This window comes from Ranitomeya imitator, chromosome 3, assembly GCF_032444005.1.
Source record: "Ranitomeya imitator isolate aRanImi1 chromosome 3, aRanImi1.pri, whole genome shotgun sequence".
NCBI classification, from domain to species: Eukaryota; Metazoa; Chordata; class Amphibia; order Anura; family Dendrobatidae; genus Ranitomeya; species Ranitomeya imitator.
Window position 1 is genome coordinate 96,088,449 of NC_091284.1, and position 21,503 is coordinate 96,109,951.

The 21,503-nt window shown below is 44.1% G+C and overlaps 1 protein-coding gene across 1 annotated transcript in view; it reads right to left on the reverse strand.

Moving 5' to 3' along the window:
* Positions 1-316: 316 nt before the first annotated feature.
* TAOK1 (TAO kinase 1) overlaps positions 317-21,503 on the reverse strand; it is a 109,985-nt gene continuing 88,798 nt past the window's right edge. The window contains exons 14-21 of the mRNA XM_069761184.1: positions 11,988-12,122; positions 9,028-9,264; positions 6,856-6,984; positions 5,676-5,879; positions 5,209-5,448; positions 4,661-4,873; positions 2,595-2,777; positions 317-868 (exon numbers count right to left, since the gene is read on the reverse strand). Coding sequence (XP_069617285.1) covers positions 410-868; positions 2,595-2,777; positions 4,661-4,873; positions 5,209-5,448; positions 5,676-5,879; positions 6,856-6,984; positions 9,028-9,264; positions 11,988-12,122 — 1,800 coding nt within the window. The 3' untranslated portion in view covers positions 317-409. The remainder of the gene's footprint in view (positions 869-2,594; positions 2,778-4,660; positions 4,874-5,208; positions 5,449-5,675; positions 5,880-6,855; positions 6,985-9,027; positions 9,265-11,987; positions 12,123-21,503) is intronic.

The window sequence follows — 21,503 nt, forward strand, 5'->3', positions numbered from 1 at the left end:
GATTCACTTATCTCTTCAGCGGGAGAAGCCCAGCCGGAGTGTAGTGATGAATACGGAGAGTCGGGGAATGCTCCGAATGCAGATGTAGCTCTCAGGTGACTCAACGCTATCTGGTAGGGAAAACTATGCCCACTTTCAGCACAACCCATATATGCTTTGCTTTTCCTTTTCCTTCAAACAATTCCCTGATAATAAAAAAAAAAAAAAAAAACCCCAGCAGCCAATGCAATCATACTGTAGATTACACACACAAGTAACCCTGTACAAACGGATAAAATACAGCATGTGTAGGAAGCCTTATTTTGGCAGCTGCTCAGTACCATTGAGAAAGCTGCAGTGAGGACATCTGTAGGCAGTTTGTGTTGAATGATCAAAAGGAATGGCCGTTTAGTATTTTTTTTTCTTGCAGTTATGTATAAGACATGTGTGAACCATTGGATATCTGTGAAGTAACACTTGTGCTCCTGCTCATTCCCTGCTCTGTCCGTCCCCCAGAAGCTGTCCGCCTCAGAGCCTGGGGGCTGTTGCGGACCCCCATTGTACTGCCACGTGAGACGCCTACAGACCCTGATGGATGACCCCATGGTTGGGGCCCACCTTGCATTGGGTGTCCCCAGGCTTGTGGTGGGCCTCCCATGGGGTGTCCCCAATGAGGTCCAGGGCCTCCAGCGGGATTGTGGGACCAGCCAGAAGCTCCCGGGTAGCTGTGGCTGAACGCCTCGGGGGAGAGATTAGAAAGTATCATGTTACTAAACCCTAGCCTCATGCTTTCAGAGTCAAAAGCTTCAATTTCCCGAGCTTGGCGTTCCAAAAGACTCCGTATTCGCTCTGTTCTCTCATTCTGAAGAGCCAGCATTTCCTCTTCAATCTGAAAAAGAAGAATAAAATATTAATTTGATGCAGTTTTCTAAAAGAGAGACCAACACATACACATCAATTGTTCAGAAAAATAATATTGCTATATTGCAAATACTACAGTTACATCCATGTGTTTCCATTGGAAAGAATTGTATCAAAAAAAAATTTTCCTCAAGTATCATCCAAGTTTTAATTTTTTTTTTCTTTTTTACTCAAGCAGGTAGACTGTCTGAACTTTTTTTTATCCACGGACTCTTACTAGATCAGTTAAAAACAGATGAAACTCAAAAGTACAAAGTCAGTCTTCCATATTTCATACGTTTTATAGGGATTCCCGTAGACTAATGGAAGAGTCTGATCCACAAGATGGATGAGAATAGGACATGCTCAGAGTCTAAAAGACAATAGATATTGATCAGTTTTTAAAACTGATGTATTTAAAGCTCAATGAAAATCAGTGTGCTGCCCGAGAAACAAAAATGGACAGCAACTGGACGTGACACACGGATATGTGAATGTAGCTTAATACTGAGAAAAATATATAGAAATCTTCTGCGTGTTTTAGGAGCTCCGTCACGTCCCCACTCATCCATCTCAATAGCCAGTCTGAGTCAACAATCTGAAACAGGAGTCTCCCTCCTCCCCCAGCCTATTTAGTAAAACCAAAATATTGAGGCTTGATTATGCCATTTTAAATCTTTGTGCGTGGTGATGTTAACGGAGATGTTGTTTTATAAAACCCTGCATGGCAATATTCACACTTGTGGTAAGGGGTTCCATTGTGTTTTTTTTTTTAGTATTATTGATCGCACATATAATGGAGTCTGAAATGCTATCAAAACCTCACTCAAACCCCAATGTACCACATCCAGGGCTGTGGAGTTGGGAGTTGGAGAGTCTATATCCATTTTGGTGGACCGACTCAGATTCCTAAATATAATAAATTGGGTACAGTAGTTCAGTGCAGGATGTGCTGTAAATGTTTTCTTAGGATTTTGGGAAAGTTACGAAATGTCCTATAAATGTCTGTCCTGTTCCTGATCTCTGCTTTTAGCTGAGATGAATCTGTGCTGCACTTTATGCACATGCTCAGTAGTGACCAGGGCTGGGGAGTCGGAGTCAGTAAAATTGAGGTGTCTGAGGTTGAGCTTACCGACTCCCAGCCCTGGGCACATCACATTAAAGATAAGGGAGCCTGCCATTATCCCTTAGAAACAGTTGAATAATAGTTCCAGGATCTTCCACTGTCATGGCAGAAGCCGGTCAACAGTTGGCAAGAGCCGAGCCCACTATAACAGCAGTATTCTAATCAGTATTACCATCAGCGCAAGTAAACCAAGACTGGTAGAAGAGGTATAACTCTTTCCATTAGGTTTCCTTTCTGTATGTTGAATTTCTTGGTAATGGATAAGAAATCATGATGCAAAATGCTGACAGAAACCCCAACATGAGGGAAGTATTTTGGTCTTAGGCCAAGTTCACATGTTGCATATTCGTTAGATTTTTTTTGCAGTGTATGAGTAGAAGAATCTTGTGCATATCTGTAATAATTATTAATATCCGCAATGTTAAGAGTAGAGTTGATGAATCTTTTCTACTTAGCTGTATTGTATTACACTGCAGATTATATGCACTTAAAACTGCAACCTGTGAGCTTGGCCCTACAAAACCTAACGTACTCACTGCATTAGTATAGCTAAGCATGTATAAAAGGTCAGCATCTTTAAATGACTTACTTTCTGCTCGAGAAGGGCTCTACGGAGGGAAACCCTTTGTTCCAGTTCACGCAACTCTCGCTCATGTTGAGCCTCCGCTTGCATCTTAATCTTACTCTGATAGGCATTTAGTAGCTCCAGTTCTTGCTGCAGCTGCATCTTCAGAACCTGGCACTCTGCTTCCTGAGCCTCATCCAGGCGTAGCTGCAAGAAAAGGGAAATTATATACTTCACATCATATCTGTGCAACACAGGAAGGAAAACCATTGTCATTACAACTGTAGTATTGCTACTCAGGTGGTAGGAATTATAACGATATAGTAGTAGGAATATCGTTATTATACAGAGGGGCATAGCAATGTCAAATAAAGGCAAAGTAACATGTAAATCTATAGAGGACTGTCAGGGTAAGTTACCACAGGAAGAGAAATACCTGTTCTATACCTAGAATTAGTCCGGTATAGTAGAAGTGTATGTTTTGTTCCTTCTTTACTGGTAAACTTGGCCTATACTCAATACAAGCTAATCCACCGTGCCATCGCAGATACATGAAAACCGCATTTCCACTACAAGCACAAACAATTAAAAAAAAAATGCAGGGAGACAGCTAATAAATATGTATTTATAAACATCCATTCTACCGTTGCCCTTAAAGGGGTTGTCTCGTCCTCTTAAAAATGGGCACAAATTGTGAAGTGCTTGTAAAAACAAGCAGCTTTGCAATTTAGATGTTATTAGAAATCCTCTCCATTCTTAAGAATGGATGGACTTATGTTATAGTTTACTGCCTGCTGCCTAGCTTACTGGCCACCTCTGCAGTCCACCAATGGTGGCCAGTCTCCAAGGCAAAGTGTGCAGTGCTTGCAAGTTATTTGCTGGATCTGGACAGTTTCAGTGCCCTTGCACCCCCCTCTGATGCTGTAAAGGTAAAGCTGCCTCTGCTGGCTGCCCAGAAAAGCACCCAACTCGGCTCAGGAGAGCGCCCAAGCCGCTGGTCAGAACTGTCAATTATCAGGAGTGCACCTACCACCCCAACCCCACATGAAGCTGGGAGGATGGGGAGCAGGTCGCTCCTGAAGACAGAAGAACCCTTTAGAGAAATGCAAAAGAGATCAGATATTAATGGAATAAAAGCGATAAAATGTGCTCCTATACACATGCTTGGATCACCTTCTATTATCTATACGGTAAGAGAGAGTAAGGTCACATAAATGATCCAATTTGTCCAATAACGCCAACATGAGGATTAAACAGTTTAGAAAGGGTTCCTGTGTCCTCTAATGATGAAGCACTAGAGACATTCACAAAGCGTTACAATAGCAGAGGCAGCCACCCTGCTCCCCACACCTGAGAACAGACAAGGAGGAGAAACGTCAGCTGTGCACATAGGGTGGGTAGACAGCAAAACTCCTTCTGTATTTTCTAAGCGAATAATTTGTGATAATAAGCAACCCTCCCTGCTGGATTCATGGGTGTGAATGGGTGTTCATCAGTATTTTGCATATGTGCTGCCTCCACCTTCTATAAGGGTGGCCTGCTGCATTATAGAGATATTGATACCAGGTAGACAGAAATAGAAAACCAGCTCACCTGTTAGGCATGTGTTGTGGGGGAAGCACGGATATCGTGTAGTCATCACGTGGAACAAATGTAGCAAAAAAAGGATAATCCAGCTTCCAAAATAATTCCAAATTTATTGTGAATAAAACATGAAGCCTACTGGATGGACTTCATGTTTTATTCACAATGAATTTGGAATTTTTTTGGAAGCTGGATTTTCCTTTTTTTTTCTACAATTGATAGCAGGTATTTGTAATTATTGCCTTTTTTCTGTTCTAGTTCTTCGAATTCAACATCCTTTTCCGTGACTTGCAAACAATTCACTTGGTATCACACTACCAGCATTGTGGAAAAGATGTTATACAGCATGTCGGCTCAAATCTGCAATAATATAGAATTCTCTGTGGATTTTAGATGCCGAGTATTTTCCACTGTGGAAATTCTGCAGCAGATAAGTCTTGTCTACACATATCCTTCGTCTCTGACTGTACCAAATACATTTTAAATTACTTGACTCCTACACTTACTGCTTGTGTAGATAACATCTCATTAATGCTATGGTCGTACTGCTCAGCTAGTATTGCCAGTTTACGGGTTTGCTCTTCTTTCAGTCGTTTGAGAACGGCTTTGTGTTCATTCTTTGGTGTGGTCTCCAAAAGGTGATTCCGCAAAGCTTTATACTGCCGCGTCTGAATCTTGCAAGTGTCCTGGAACTGCTTCTTGATCTGGAGCTCTTTAGACTGATCAGGAAATTAGAGAAAGGAAAAAAACACATCAATGTATGAATATCTGATTCCTGGATGTAAGACTATGCGGATAACTCCAACTCTCAGCAGTGTATACATTTGTAGGTTATGGGTTATACTATCTGATAAACTACTACAGTTTCCCTGAAAATAAGCACTAGCAGAAAGCCCTACTCCAAAAATAAACCCTAGCTGCAATTTAATGAGGAAGTGTCCAGGCGGTTTTATAGCATACAACTAGACCCTTTATTAAAGAAAGAAATTGTACGGCTTTATTAGTACTTCCTTGGTATCACGCCATTGTTACTGAATACAGAAATAGTCATTACCTTGAGGCTCTTGGGTTGTTGCCGGACCTCCATGACATGTTTGCGTCTTAACTCCCGCTCTCTTCGTTTATTGTACTCTAGCTGATTCGTGAGTTCGGTCTGGTGTTGCAGCTTTATGAGCTCACATCTCATCCTTTGTATAGTGTTTAGATGGCGAAACTCTAATTCTTGCATTGACTCATGCTGTCTTAGAAGCATGGCGTGTTCAAGGTCCTTTTGTGTCTGTCTCTTATTTAGCTCCTGGTTGGGAAAAACAAAAAAAAGCTTTCCATAAAAAGAAAAGTAAAACTTTAGTTGTACCAAAAATCTCTGCAAACTGTTCGTAATTTGTCAAATCAAGATATTCGTAAAAGTACAGCTCGTGTACCAATACAATTTGAAAAATGGTTAGAGGGTAAAACATGTACATCACTAGCTTCTAGCTAATGTAAGAAGTGTAACAATATGCAATAGAGCCGCCATCATACCTCTCTGACCAAATCCTGCTCAAGGTTATGTCTACTAAGTAACATTCGCCTCTTGAAACGGCGGCACTCCAGCTCTAGGTATTGCCTTTGACGGCGCAGGAGATTGGCTTCTTCTTCAGCCTGGTAATGCTGGAAATTCTCCTTTTGCTTTGACAGCCACTCTTGTTTCTCTTTCTTCGGAGTACTCTGGTTTTCACTTAACTCCTTTGGAAGAAAAACGCACAAACAAGACTTTTTATTAATATTGAATACAAAAATTGTGGAGGGGAGGCATTTATCAATCCATTTGCTCCTTTGGTGTTAAAACATCTCATTTTAGCACATGACATGCTTGTGCTAAAATTTCTGAACTTTTAATCTGATCTCCATTGAAAAAAGGTCAGACTAGTAATGGCCAGACATTGCATTTAAAGTAAGAAAATGGCAAGTGTTCCAGCATTTCAGAGAAAACAGTTTGTAGTGATGAGCGAATGTGCTTGGATAAGGTGTTAACGGAGAATGCTCGGGTGCCAACCGAATGTCTTCGGCGTACTCAAATATGTTCGAGTGCCTGAGGCTGCCAATCTCGTGGCTGTTGGTAAGCCGCAAAACATGCAGGGATTGCCTGTGTTGCAGCAGTCTAACAGCGGCAAGACATGCAGCCACGGGGAAGCAAACACATTTTTCGAGCACGCTAAAGACACTCTGTAGCACACGGGCATGCTCAGATAACACCTTATCAATCAACACTAATAGTTTGAAGAGCCAGCCCCGACTGGCTTCTCAACGCTCTGTTCCAATTGATTGACAGGTCTCTCCCTATGCTGCAACTGTACTAAAACAGCATGATTAGAGGGACAGGTTCCCTTTAACCTATGAACAGGTGTGTCTTTGTAACTTTGTGCCACTTTCTGGCTTGAAATGTAATATATTTATCTGGCCATAACCAGACCGACCTCTGCTAAACCATTTATTTAAAAAAAAAAATTATAAAGAAAAAACAAAACAGATCGGCTGAATCTTTAAACTAGATTTAAATTCCTCTGAAAAACTACAAGTGTTTTCTGGGACTTTGATATTGATGGCTATGGTTCGGATAGCCAGGTGTATCAGGCCGAGGTTCAACTCCTGATACTCCCTTCTAAAAGTCTCCTTGAGCCAATCCCATTCAAGCATTTACTATAGGTTGTGCATGCTGTACCTCTTTCAGTTGTTCCTTTCTTAATTTGTACTCCCTCTTCTGTGACTCCAAGAAGCTGTTCAGTTCTTTCTTTTGTTGTGCCTGAATGTGCTGCTGAAATTTCTTCTCTTCATTGGCCATCAGCTTCAACTGTTGAAAGAAAGTTCAATTTCATTGGTAAAAATTACCTATCCACTGTCATTTTATACATTCGTGAAAAAAAAAATTATATAATATATATATATAAAATCCTTGTCATGGTCAGGTGTCCATCTATTCATATAATTGCCTAGGAATGTTTTCATTTCCTGTTCTGTCTAGATGTCACCGTATCCCAGAATTCCAAGTGGAGGAAGTTTAACGACCGCCATATTGGGACACCCAAGTGATGGGTGTCTCAATATGGAAACTGCTGCTGGTACCAACCTATTGCGCGGTACCACCAGTGGAACACTGCCGTGCCCCACACAATATACGCCGTACGCACCTCTCACGGCCTCTTGCATGGTACCACCAGTGGAACACCGTCGCGAACACGCCGCCGCCGGGATCACCCTAATGATTCTCTGACTGCCGCCATCTTCGTACAGGAGGAGCACATGCGCAGTTTTAATGTGACCGGCGCTATCTGTCTGTACAAAGATGGCGGCGGTCTGATTTACTGCACCTGCGCGAATTACTCACAGTTGCAGGGAATCAATTGGCTGATCCCGGTGGCAGATAGGCGACGTGTCTACAGGCAAAGGAAGCCGGTCACATGAAAGGGGTTTTCCCATGAACGTAAGTTCATTTTAAAAACTGACTGAGTCTGACCGTGTACGGAGAATACCACATCTCCTGGGCAGGGGAGGAAGCAAAAGACAATACTGACATCACAGCAGGAGATCACAGTGGATTAATTTTGTGAGGTAAAATATTTCACTGACTTTTTAAAAAATATTTTACCTCACAAAATGTCTCCTCTGTGATCTCCTGCTGTAATGTCAGTATCGTCTTTGAGGGGAGAACACAGCACAGGAAGGAGAGAGATGGAGGGATAGCACATGGCGTAGACAGGTCAGAGAAGAGAGCACAGACGGGAGAAGTCAGCACATGGGGAAAGAGAGTGGATAGGTGGGTGAGCACATGGGGGAGATTCTCAACGCTGCAAAGCCTGCCCCATCGCGACATTACCGCCCTCCATCTAGTATTATATAATCACTAGATGGTGGCCCAATTCTAACGCATCGGGTATTCTAGAATATGCATGTCCACGTAGTATATCGCCAAGCCACGTAGTATATTGCCCAGTCACGTAGTATATCGCCCAGCCACGTACTATATCGCCCAGTCACGTAGTATATTGCCCAGCGACGTAGTATATTGCCCAGGTACGTAGTATACAGCACAGAGCCACGTAGTATATTGCCCAGTCACGTAGTATATTGTCCAGTCACGTAGTATATAACACTGCCCACACAGAATATAACAGTGGCCACTTAATATCTAGCACAGCCCACGGAGTATATCACGCTGCCCACATAGTATATAGTGAGACCGCTAAGTCTTCTGGGTAATTTCGCAATGCATCTCTGGGAACAGAAGGTGGCGGCAGGCGCGAGCGGCTCGGCGGAGCTTCGGTGGATCCCAGGGGTGAGTATATAACTATTTTTTATTTAAATTATTTTTAACATTACATTTTTTTTACTATTGATGCCACATAGGCAGCAACAATAGTAAAAAGTTGGGGACACACAGGGTTAATAACGGCAGTAACGGAGTGCGTTACCCGCGGCATAACGCGGTCCGTTACCGCCGGCATTAACCCTGTGTGAGCGGTGACTGGAGGGGAGTATGCGGGCGCCGGGCACCGACTGCGGGGAGAAAGGAGCGGCCATTTTCTTCCGGACTGTGCCTGTCGCTGATTGGTTGCAGCAAAACGCCCACGACCAATCAGCGACTTGGATTTCCACGACAGACAGAGGCCGCGACCCATGAATATCCGTCACAGACAGACAGACGGAAGTGACCCTTAGACAATTATATAGTAGATGGCCATTTACGCAATACTGAGAAAGGTCCGACTGATGTGACCTGAGATGGTTGCTAGAACAGAGTGGCAGCAGAGATGGAAAAAAAGTGTCCGCCACTTGGTTTTAGCAACTGGCACATGGTCTATAAAACGGGGTAATACTAGTGTAATGGTAGCCTCACCTCTTTATCCATGGCTGCCTGGTGTTTCTTTACAAGTTTTTCCATTTCTGCTGCAAAGGTGTTGCGCTGAGTCTCTAGATCTTTGTCTAGCCTGAGCCGATGCTCATCCATCTCCGCCTTCAGCTTGTTCTCTAGTGCCATCAGTTGCTTTTGATGTTGCCGCCTCATGCGCTTGTAGCCAGACATCTGTTCCCGCAGCTCCGAGTCTTGCTCATGTTCCTGGATTTGCCTCGTCACCTATAAAGAGGATACGTGAACTTCCCACATTTTTGAGAAAACCGGATTTAGCCATATTCAGTTCGATCATTTAATGTATGAATGGTTCGCTGCTAACGGACCACAAAAAGGATTTCTCTAAAATGCAATGAACAACTTCAGTTTAGATGTTTTTTTTTTAAATAAATATTGCTTAAAACATGTACTGGCATCTCTCACATAACCATGGCAGATCACTAACATCTGCCATCTTCTTATGATCATAGAGGAGAGCACAGGGACTTCCTCCAAACAGAGAATTACATTCAGTACCTTGCTCCCTTTTAGGTTTTCCCCACACAGGAGACTGGAGAACTGCACCAAGACCCCATTCACTTAAATAGGATTATGCTGCAGTTTTCTGCAAAGCAGGTGGTGGATGCGCAGAGAAAAATTGTGAGGGAGATGCAGCACTGATTTAGTCCTCTTCATCCTCAGGATCACTTGGGCTCCTACACCTCATACAGTGATAACATTAGGTTATGCCACCCCTTTACGAGGAGCATCCCTTATTAACCCCCTTCATGATCCTGTCATTTTTGTTTGAGCTTTCGTGGTTTCCTCCCCTTTTCAGAGAATAACAACTTTTTATTTTTCCATCAATTTAGCCGTGCGAGGTTTTGTTTTTTGTCCATTTACTTTACAATATAAGGTGCTGAAAAAAACAACTTTTTTCAGTTGGTAAAAAACCTGTCCATTACAAAAATGGTGTGTAAGTGCAGACATTGAGGTAATATGCAGACAAGGTGGTAAAGTGCAGGTAAGTAGCTATTAACCATGTTTTGAGGTGTTACTACAAGAACAGTTTTAGGAAACAAAATGCATCAGTCCACAACAGAGCTCACTATATAGTGAGGGTGCCACCATCCATCCCACTGCACCTTTATTGACGGCTAGCCATGTGCTCAGCAGGATGTCGTGAGAGCGACGACATCGGACTCACTGTATAGGGACTATACACGCACCCTGCACCACCTCAATGACTGGAAGTGAGCAGCCGCAGGGAGAACGTAACTTCATTTTCTCTATGTAGCCACCCTTCATAAACACAGGCAAACATAGCCAAAATGCTAAATACCATCAGATTAACATTATATCTGCTGATAAGTATTTTATGCAGCAGACTTTGTAAGAAAAAAATAATAATGTGTTTGTGTCGCCATTTTTTGAGACCCATAAGTTTAGTTTTCTGTAAATAAATCAGGGTGAGTAATGAGCTGATGTTTTTATTGATACCATTCATGGGGCTTTCAGCAATTTTGCCATTCCTTTTTGGGTTTTAATTTTAAGAGTTTGAGTATGTTCAAAATGCCCAGGTTAATTTGTTATATGGGACAGTATGGTAATGGTAATCCCAAATTTGTATAGTTTTTTTCCCCTATGAAAAACTTTTGTCTTCAGTCGCCATAGAGCCATTACTTTTTTTCACGATTTTGGGGTCCATATGACTTTCTAATCTCTCTATTTGGGAGGTTATGTGATAAAACAAAAACTGTGGTTCTGCTCTTATGATTTTATTTCCATTTTGGTGTTGACCACATGGGATATACAGTATATTTAATTGGAAAAATTAGACAAGCAGTGATAAATATTTTATTTGTTACAATATTTTTTACTTTGTCCCTGCAATGGCCTATAGAATTTACTGCAATACTATAGCATTGCATTGTATTGGTAAACTTATGATCTCAATGGGCGTCATTGAAGTATTAACATGGAAGAAATAAGGGCTCCCAGTAGCCATGGCAATCTATCGGCACCTTTTGATCGAGTTGGTAAACGAGGGGAGGTGGTGGACTCTAATACCAGTGTCATTCAATGGGTGCATAGTTGTACAGTGCACTTTGCTAATAGGGTTAAGTTCACCTACATAGGTTTTCTATGGCAAATAAGTGTACATATATTGTTCTATTATTCGACAGATGAAGGTTTTCTGTGATCACTAGTGATGAGCGAATAGCATTGTTGCTCGGGTGACCTCCGAGTATTTGTTATTGCTCGGACATGTAGTTTTCGTGGCCTCAGCTGCATGATTTACGGCTGCTAGCCAGGCTGAATACATGTGAGGAATGCCTGTTTGTTAGGGAATTCCCACATGTATTCAGGCTGTCCAGCAGCCGTAAATCATGCAGCTGAGGCGACGAAAGCTAAATGTCCAAGCACTACAAAACACTCAGAGATCACTGAGCATGCTCGGGAAGACTCAAGCAACAATGCTATTCGCACATCACTAGTGATGACCATGAGTCGGTGCGCGATAAACACTTCGACCCTTTATAAAACATATCATTGGGTTCAGAGAGACTATTAATAAAGGCAGCAATAATTATTTGCTATGGATCATATAATAAGTACTGGATTTACTTCCTTCCCCTCCCCCTTTTTGCCTGTCTTGTAGAGTCACTGTTTTTGTCTAAAGATATTTATTGAAAATATAAACTTATTACATTTTGCCTACTTAATATTGATGACAAAATTTATTGTTAGAAATTGCATCCATTTTGGACATCTTATGACATATGTTCTTGTACTGAAGGATGTTGACTTTTTTTTCTGTAATACTATTTTTCAAAAATTAAAAACAATTCATTTATGAAAAAAACACTTATCAGAGCATATCATGTGCACTGCTGTCCAGCATAACAGGCTAATGTTTTGTTGCAGAGCAAGCACACAAATAAAGAATAACAGAAGTAAAAACGTACCAGCGAGGCCGTGCGTATGGTGGCAAAGTGCTCTCGGTTCCGATAATGAGATTTGTGGCGTGAAACCTGGGGTGGCGACTGTGGTTCTGATGGCCGCATTCTGGATTCAGATTCCTCCGGGTAAATTTCTTCCTCCTGATTTAGAACAATATGAAACTTAAAGTCCATCACAAGTGAACTGTCTTCATGCTCCGTGCAATATTATTAAAAAGGAAAACAACAACTTGTGATTTGGCACTCATTGAAGCAGACAGCAGGGCCCTGCTTATTCATATGGACTCCTAGCGTGCAGCTTCAGGAGCCATCATGTTGTTTCTTCTGCATTATATTACTTATGGTATTTTCAGAAGATCCATTCTTAATATCCAGATAAGAACTTTGTGGGCCGAAAACCATTACTGTAAACTAAGTGCTTAGAGGCCAATTCATTAAGACAGATGTTGCAAACAACAGCCTTAATGAAGGGCTTCCTGGAGTACGATGCACTGAATTTATTAAAAGGCACACACTACTTCTTGATTTCGGCACATCATCTCAGTGGCATGCACCTCTGTCAGGGACTGGAGTAGCATTTCAGATGTATGAAATGCCACCACAAAGAATTTGACGGACAGACGCTGTTACACCCCCGTTCCATTCACAGTTGCGCCCATTTTGTCTGAGTTGCTTTAAACTCGCGTGACAATGAAAAAGTCGCTTTATTATTGCGCAACTCAGCATTCCACAAATCCATTTTACGCCAGGTTTCTGACATAAAAGCTTTGATGAATCAGTTCATAGTCTAGTAGGGGATATAACCCGCAGGATAATCGCATGTCTAGTGTTCCGATTGCTGTGACCATTCTGAAGAAACTGCAAATATGTTAATTAGGTTGCTTGGTTTCATGCACTCATTTTGCATATCCACACCTAACTCACTGGTGATTGACAGTGCAGGTAAGTGTTGTCAATCAGCAGCGGAGGGGGAGGGGTGCAGGGACATGCTAAATCAGTGGCTGGGAAAGAGCAGCCAAATTACCGTTTGATTAAACTTTATTGTTTGCAGAATGGAGGCAGTGATCAGATCACAAAAGGTAGGATTGTTATAGGGGATATCAACATACTATCAACATATCACTGTCTAGTTGGATCAGGGAAATGCTGTAGATATAGTATATCTTGACTTCAGCAAAGCATTTGACAAAGTATCTCACTCAGTCCTTATTGAAAAAATGACTAAGTATGGAATGGACAAGGCAACTGTTAGGTGGATTCATAACTGGCTTAGTGATCGGACCCAAAGAGTGGTCGTAAATGGCTGCACATCCAGTTGGAAGAAAGTCTCAAGTGGGGTACCACAGAGCTCTGTCCTGGGCCCTATATTGTTCAACATCATTATCAATTATTTAGATGAAGGAATTGAGGGTACACTGATAAAATTTGCTGATGACACAAAGCTAATAAATAAACTGGGCAGCAACTAAGGCTTCTTTCACACTTCCGTCAGTACGGGGTCGTCACAAAGCGTTGGCGCAACGTACCGACAGGACAGTGGTGATTTTCTGCACAACGTGGGCAGCGGACACAGTGTTTCAACGCGTCCGCTGCCCATAGTAAACTCCCAGGAAGGAGGGGGTGGAGTTACGGCCGGGCATGCGGTTTAAAATGCAGGAAACTAAGTACGAAAAAACGTTCCCTTGATCGTTTTTTTGCTGCGACGGCTCGCCAAATACCGAAGCATCCAGCGCACGACAGACGCGACGTGTGGCCATATGTCGCGATCCGTCAGCAATACAAGTCTATGGGAAAAACCGCATCCTGCGGGCACATTTGCAGGATGCGTTTTTTTCCCCAAAACGATGCATTGTGACGGATTTAAAAAGACGGAAGTGTGAAAGTAGCCTAACAGAATGGTTTTTAACAAGGAAAAATGCAAAGTACTATATCTGGGCAATAACAATGAAAAAAGCATATACAGAATGGGAGGAATAGGGCTCAGTAACAGCACATGAGAAAAAGACTTGGGTTTACTAATAGATCATAAACTGAACATGAGTCAACAGTGTGATGCAGCAGCAAAAAAGGCAAATGCAATTCTGGGATATATTAACAGAAGCATACAGTCTAGATCACGTGAATTCATTATTGCCCTCTACTCCTCTTTGGTCAGACCTCATCTGGAATAGTGTCCAGTTTAGGGCATCACATTTAAAAAAAAAAAAGAAAAAAAACGACATCAACAAACTCGAGCAAGTTCAGAGAAGAGCGACCAGAATGGTGACCGGTCTGCAAACCATGTCCTATGAGGAACGGTTATAGGATTTGGGAATGTTTACCTTGCAAAAAATAAAACAGAGGAGACTTAATAGCAGTCCTCAAATATCTCAAGGGATGTCACAGTGTAGAAGGATCATCTTTATTCTCATTTGCACAAGGAAAGACTAGAAGCTAGTGTTGAGCGAGTGTACTCGTTGCTCAGGTGACCTCCAAGTATTTAGTTTTCATGGCGGCAGCTGAATGATTTACAGCTAGTACCCAGCCTGAGTACATGTGGGGGTTGCCTGGTTGCTAGGGAATCCCCACATGTAATCAAGCATGCTAGTAGCTGTAAATCATTCAGCTGCCGGGATGAAAACTAAATCCCCGAGCAGTCAAATACTCGGAGGTCACCCGAGCCGGCTCGGGAAAACCTGAGCAAAGAGTACACTTGCTCATCACTACTAGAAGCAATGGTATGAAACTGAATGGGAGGAGACACCGATTAGATATTAGAAAAAAAACTTTGACAGTTAGGGTAAGTTCACACAGGGCATTTTTGCTGCTTTTTTATGCTAATTGTCAGCTGCCTTTTACAGTAACAGCAAAGCCTATGAGATTTCAGAAATCTCATGCACACACTTTTTTTGTGTGATCAGTATTTTGTGCTTTGCTGCGTTTTTTGGACATAGAGCATGTCACATCTTTCAGCGTTTTTGAATGGGTGTTGAAAAAACGCAACAAAAACGCAAGTATCATTATTTGCTGCGTTTTTGCTGCTGAAAATTCAAGGACATTAGCATGGACAAAGAAAAAAAAAAGGCACCAATAGAAACACACCAAAAACGCACCTAAACCTCCGTTTTTGATGCAGCTTCTTTCCTGCCAAGAAGATCAGGTTTTACTGCAGAAAAAAAGCAACAAAAACACCCTGTGTGAACTTACCTTTAGGGTGATCAATGAGTGGAACAAGCTGCCACGAGAGGTGGGGAGTTCTCCTTCAATGGAAGTGTTCAAACAGAGGCTGGACAGACATCTGTCTGAGATGGTTTAATGAATCCTGATTTGAGCAGGGGGTTGGACCAGATGACCTAGGAGGTCCCTTCCAACTATCATTCTATGATTCTATGATATAGAGCATGTGCAGATAATTATTGAAGACACACGTGAACTATGAATACCACCCAAAGATAGATAGGTGCCTACAGTCTTTTTAACCCCTTTACCACCAAGGGTGGTTTGCATGTTAATGACCGGGCCAATTTATACAATTCTGACCACTGTCCCTTTGTGAGGTTATAACTCTGGACCGCTTCAATGGATCCCGGTGATTCTGACATCTGACGTTGTTTTCTCGTGACATATTGTACTTCATGATAGTGGTAAAATTTCTTTGATATGACTTGCGATTATTTGTGAAAATAACGGAAATTTGGTGAATATTGTTAAAATTTCGCAATTTTACTACTTTGAATTTTCATGCCCTTAAGTCACAGAGATATGTTACACAAAATACTTAAGTAACATTTCCCACAATATCTTCTTTACATTAGCACAATTTTGGAACCAAAATTTTTCTTTGTTAGGGAGTTATAAGGATTTAGGGTATGTGCACACGTAGTTTTGAGCTCTGCGGATTTTTCCACAGCGGATTTGAGAAATCCGCAGGTAAAAGGCACTGCGTTTTACCTGCAGATTTACCGCGGATTTTGTGCGGATTCCTATTATGGAGCAGGTGTAAACCGCTGCGGAATCCGCACAAAGAATTGAAACGCGCGTTTGTGTGTTTTTTTTCCACAGCATGGGCACTGCGGATTGCGTTTTCCATAGGTTTACATTGTACTGTAAACGCATGGAAAGCTGCTGCAGATCCACAGCAAAATCCACAACGTGTGCACATAGCCTAAAAGTTTTACAAAACTTTTTTTTTTTTTTTTAGGGGCCACATCACATTTGAGATCCCTTTGAGGGGTCTATATGATAGAAAATACCCAAAAGTGACACCATTATAAAAACTGCACCCCTTAAAGTGCGCAAAACCACATTCAATAAGTTTATTACCCCTTCTGGTGCTTCACAGAAATTTTTGAAATGTTTAAAACAAAAAAAAATTACTTCAGATCCAATTTTTTTTAAAATTTTACCAAGGGGAACAATAGAAATTGGACCCCAAAAGTTATTCTGCAATTTGTCCTGAGTTTGCCGATACCCCATATGTATCAGATCTGCATGCTATAGAAGCTGTCAGAGCTGCAGTTTCTATTACATTGACCTGAGAGACTTCCTGGTCATCACTGTGCATGACACGAAGTCTCTCAGGTCTGGACATCGCGTCTCCATGGCAGCGATCAGGACCCCGCATCATGCCCCTCTGCCAGCTCCGGAACGCTGCGATCATGTTTGATCACAGTGTCCAGGGGGTTAAAGTGCCGGGAGCGATCCGTGACTGCTCCTGGCAGTTAATGCCGGATGTCAGCGGTGAGAATCAGCTGACACCCGGCCGCGACCAGTCGCGCTCCCCTTGTGACCGTGGCTGATCGCCTATGACGTACTATTCCGTCTATGGGAATTAAGTCCCAGGTCACATGGAATGAATAGTACGTCCAACGCCAGAAAGGGGTTAAAAAAAAGGTGTCTTTAAACTTTATTGAAAACTTAATTTAAAATACAGATAAGTTCAACAGAGAAATGCAATGGAGGACCACTTGTTGCATTTGCATAGTTATATTTATTTTTAATATGGAATTATGCAAAGTATATAATAAAAAGAGGGATTTTTTGTTCTTACCGTAAAATCTCTTTCTTGGAGCCTTCATTCGGGGACACAGGTAACCATGGGTGTATGCTGCTGTCGCTAGGAGGCTGACATTATGCAAATAAAAAATAGTAACTACGCGCCGGCAGTTTACACCCTCCGACAGGCACCAGGCAACTCAGTTGGTGCAAAAGCAGTAGAAGGAACAAGTACAAACAACTGAACCTATGTACCAACCTACAACAACGGCACGTTGGCCAATACGGTACAACAAAGGGAGGGTGCTGTGTCCCCCAATGAAGGCTCCAAGAAAAAGATTTTACGGTAAGAACCAAAAATCCCTCTTTCTTTCTCGCTTCATTGGGGACACAGGTAACCATGGGACGTCCCCAGGGTGGGATAATAAGAATAGAGAACAAGGTCGGCCAGTGCGAAACCGCCGCCTGCAGTATCTTCCTACCCAGGCCTGCATCCGCAGAAGCCTGAGTGTGCACCTTGTAGTAGTTCACAAAAGTGTGGATGGAAGACCAAGTTGCGACCTTGCAAACCTACGAGGCCGTAGCTTGGTGACGAACTGCCCAGGTAGAGTGAGCCCTCACCACGGGGGAGGCAGTTTGTCTTGAACACGGTATGCCTCCAGGACCGCCGAACAGATCCATCGAGCAATTGTGAACTTAAAGGCGGGGAGCCCCTTCTGACGACCTTCCGAGATGACAAACAGAGGGTCGGACTGACGAAAAGAAGCAGTTCTGGCAAGGTAGACTCAGATAGCCCTGACCACATCCAAATTGTGGAAAGATTTCTCCAAAGAATGAACTGGGGAAGGGCACAAAGAAGGAAGGATGATGTCTTCATTGATGTGAAAAGACGAAACCACCTTTGGCAGAAAAGAAGGGACAGGCCGAAGGACAACTTTTTCCTGATGAAGGACCAGAAAGGGAGAACAACAGGACAACGCCGCCAACTCAGAAACTATCCTGATCGAGGTGATGGCGACCAAAAAAGCTACTTTCCAGGAAAGAAGAGAAAAAGAAATGTCCCGAATTGGCTCAAAAGGCGTACACTGGAGGGCGCCGAGCACAAGTTTGAGGTCCCAAGGAGCGACTGGAGGATTGTAAGGAGGTGCAACATGAGCAACCCCCTGAAGGAAGGTTCTCACCTGGGGGAGAGAAGGAAGGGCTCTTTGAAAGAGAATTGACAAAGCAGACACCTGACCCTTTAGCGTGCTCAGGGAGAGGTTCGAATCTAGACTCAACTGAAGAAATCAGAGAAGCGAAGGAAGGGAAAAAACCAAAGGGGATAGACCGTTGACGTCACACCATCGGAAAAAGGCCTTCCAACATCTACGTTAGATACAGGAAGATGCCGGATTCCTAGCTCTTATCATGGTTTGTATGACACGTTGAGAAAAACCTGCGTCCTTCGCGGCTTCAACAGCCATACCATTAAATTCAGAGACCGAGAACTCGGGTGGAAGAAGGGACCCTGCGATAGAAGATCCGGACGGTCTAGGAGCCTTCAAGGTATATCCGATAACATGTTCACTAGCTCCGCATACAAGGCCCTGCGGGGCCAATCTGGAGCTACTAAGAGAACGGGAACCCCCTCTGACTTTATCTTCTTTACGACCCTTGGAAGCAAGGGAAGAGGCGGGAACAGGTAAGGCATCTAAAACTGGGCCCACGAGATCACGAGAGCGTCACAGCAGACGGCCCTCGGATCCCGGGATCTGGATACGTACTGGGGAACCTTGTGGTTTGCTCGGGAGGCCATTAGGTCGACGTTCGGAACGCCCCACCTTTGGCAAATCTGGTCGAAGACAGCGGGGAGAAGAGCCCACTCGTCTGACACGAGCCCCTGACTGCTGAGAAAGTCGGCTTCCCAATTGTCCACCCGTGGGATGTGGACAGCTGATATGGAGGGAACGTGGTTCTCCGCCCACCACAGAATCTTTGCCACCTCCGTCATGACTTGCTTGCTGCGAGTCCCTCCCTGACGGTTTATGTAAGCCACAGCTGTGGCGTTGTCCAACTGAATGGGGACCGGTTTTCCTGAGAGGAGGGGCTGCCAGCGGAGGAGGGCTAGAAAAATAGCCCTGATCTCCAAGAGATCGATCGGGAGGCGTGCCCCTTGAGCAGTCCAGCGCCCGTGGGCTGTGAGGTGGAGAAAGACCGCACCCCACCCCTGGAAACTGGCATCGGTGGTGATGACCTGCAAGCGGAGGGGGAGATACGACCTCCCGTGCAGAATGGAAATGGATAGCGTCCACCAAGTGAGAGACTGTCTCACATCGAGAGGGAGGCGAACTGGGCGGTCTAAGGAGAGTGGATTCCTGTCCCAAACTGACAGAAGGGCCAGCTGGAGAGGGCGAGAGTGGAACGGAGCATAAGGGACCGCATTCCATGGAAGCGACCATCTTGCCCAGAACCCTCATGCCGAGCCATAGAGGTAGAGGGGTAGGACGCTTTAGGACTGATGCCCCTCCGAAGAGAGAGGTATTTCTCTCTTGGGAGGAAGACCTGAGCCTGAATGGTGTTGAATTCCATGCCCAGGAATTCTAGACGCTGGGTCGGAATCAAGGTGGACTTTTGTTCGTTGATTATCCAACCGAGGCGGGTTAACGTGTCCAGAGTGATCTGGAGACTGTGACCGCAGTCGCGGCGAGACGGACTCTTTACGAGATCGTCGAGATAGGGGATTACGAGAATCCCCTTCGACTGATGGATGGCCATGACCGCCGCCATTACCTTCGTAAAGACTCTGGGGGTGGACGCCAAGCCGAAAGAGCCATGAATTGGAAATATTGGTCCTGGATAGCGAAATGAAGGAACCTCTGATGCTGAACACAAATCGGAATGTGCAGATACGCATCTCGAATGTCCACAGAGCACAGAAATTCTCCAGGTTCCATGGAGGACATCAAGCGCAAGGACTCCATCTTGAAGTGCCAAATCCAGAAGTGGCGGTTCAACCGCTTGAGGTCCAAAATCGGGCGAAGAGAGCCGTCTTTTTTCGGAACTACGAATAGATTTGAGTAAAAACCGGAAAACCGCTGGTTGGAAGGTACTGGGACGATTACCTCTGAAGCGAGAAGGGAATGGACCACCTGAAAAAGCCCTGGGACATGGGAGGGCTGTTTGGGCGGCTATTTTGTAACCTGATGTGACGATCTCCCTGACCCAGGCGTCGTCGACCACCGATAACCAAGGCTCTGTGAACAGAAGAAGCCTGCCTCCCACCCTGGAAAGATTTCCAGGTGGGGGTGACCTGTCATTTGGAAGAAAATCTGTGGTCGCGAGAACTGGAAGATTTGGAGGAGCGGCCTTTAGCTGTCCAATGAGGGGAAGGCCTGAAAGAATGCTCCCTTCGGTCCCTTTGAGTGGAAGACTGGTCATGCTGAGAGGCACCACCTGTTGAGGCGAAGGAGCGAAAGGCATGGGGTCCCTTTCTATTGAAGGGACGCCTAGGCTTAGATTGCGGAAGAGAAGTGCTCTTACCGCCCGTGGCGTCCGAGACCATTTGGTCAAGCTGCGCTCCAAAGAGCCTGGATCCCTGGAAAGGCAGACCTGCGAGGGATTTTTTGGAAGCGGGATCTGCTTTCCACGCTTTCAGCCAGAGGACACGGCGAATGGCGACAATTTTTTCTGTTTGCCCTTGCAGAGCAAGCAGCCGCATCCAGAGAAGCATTCAGAAGGTACTTTCCAGCCAGTGACATCTGATTAGCTAAATCCGCTAGCTCCTGTGCGGGAGCCGAAGCTACAATGCCTCTGCGTAGGGTTTTGGCCCAGGCCGACACCGCTTTCGCCACCCAGGTAGAGGCGAAATTGGGGCAGAGAGGTACCAGAAGCTTTAAAAGCTGATTTGATTAGAGTCTCAGTTTGTCTGTCCGTGGGGTCCTTTAGAGATGCCACGTCAGGAATGGACAGCACTGTCTGTGAGTATAATCTAGACACAGGTGGATCTACCTTAGGAGATTCGGACCATTTGCTAACAAAGTCTGCAGCAAACCGGTATAAAATGTCTAAACGTTTCCTCCCTGGAAAACGTTTACCAGGGTGTTCCCAGTGTCTAGACGTAGTGTTATCAAATTCCTTATGATTGGGAAAAACTCTAGAAGGACGCTTCATCCATTTGAAAGAAAACGGAGATGTCCTGAGAAGCTGCCTCTTCCTCCTTAAGCGCAAGCGTTTGAATAATGGCTGAGATAAGGCTGTCAACCATATCCTGCGCTGCGGAAGTCTGATCTGCATCTGAGTCAGAATCCGATTGAGGATACATCTGACCCAAAGTCCGCCTGCGAAGAGGGGGAACGGGTAGAGAGTGGTGTTACTGAACCACTTAGCACCCAGAATATGTTGTGCAGTTATATGTATGTATAATAGGTTCCATGTGAGATGCATGTCCCTAATGCATCAGCCCACAGGCTGCGCCCCTGGGCAGAGGTGACACGATATTCCCCTTTTGTCCGCCCCCACCTTTGTAATTCCCACAGTAAATATCGGCAGGCTCCGGCCACCTGCGGCTAC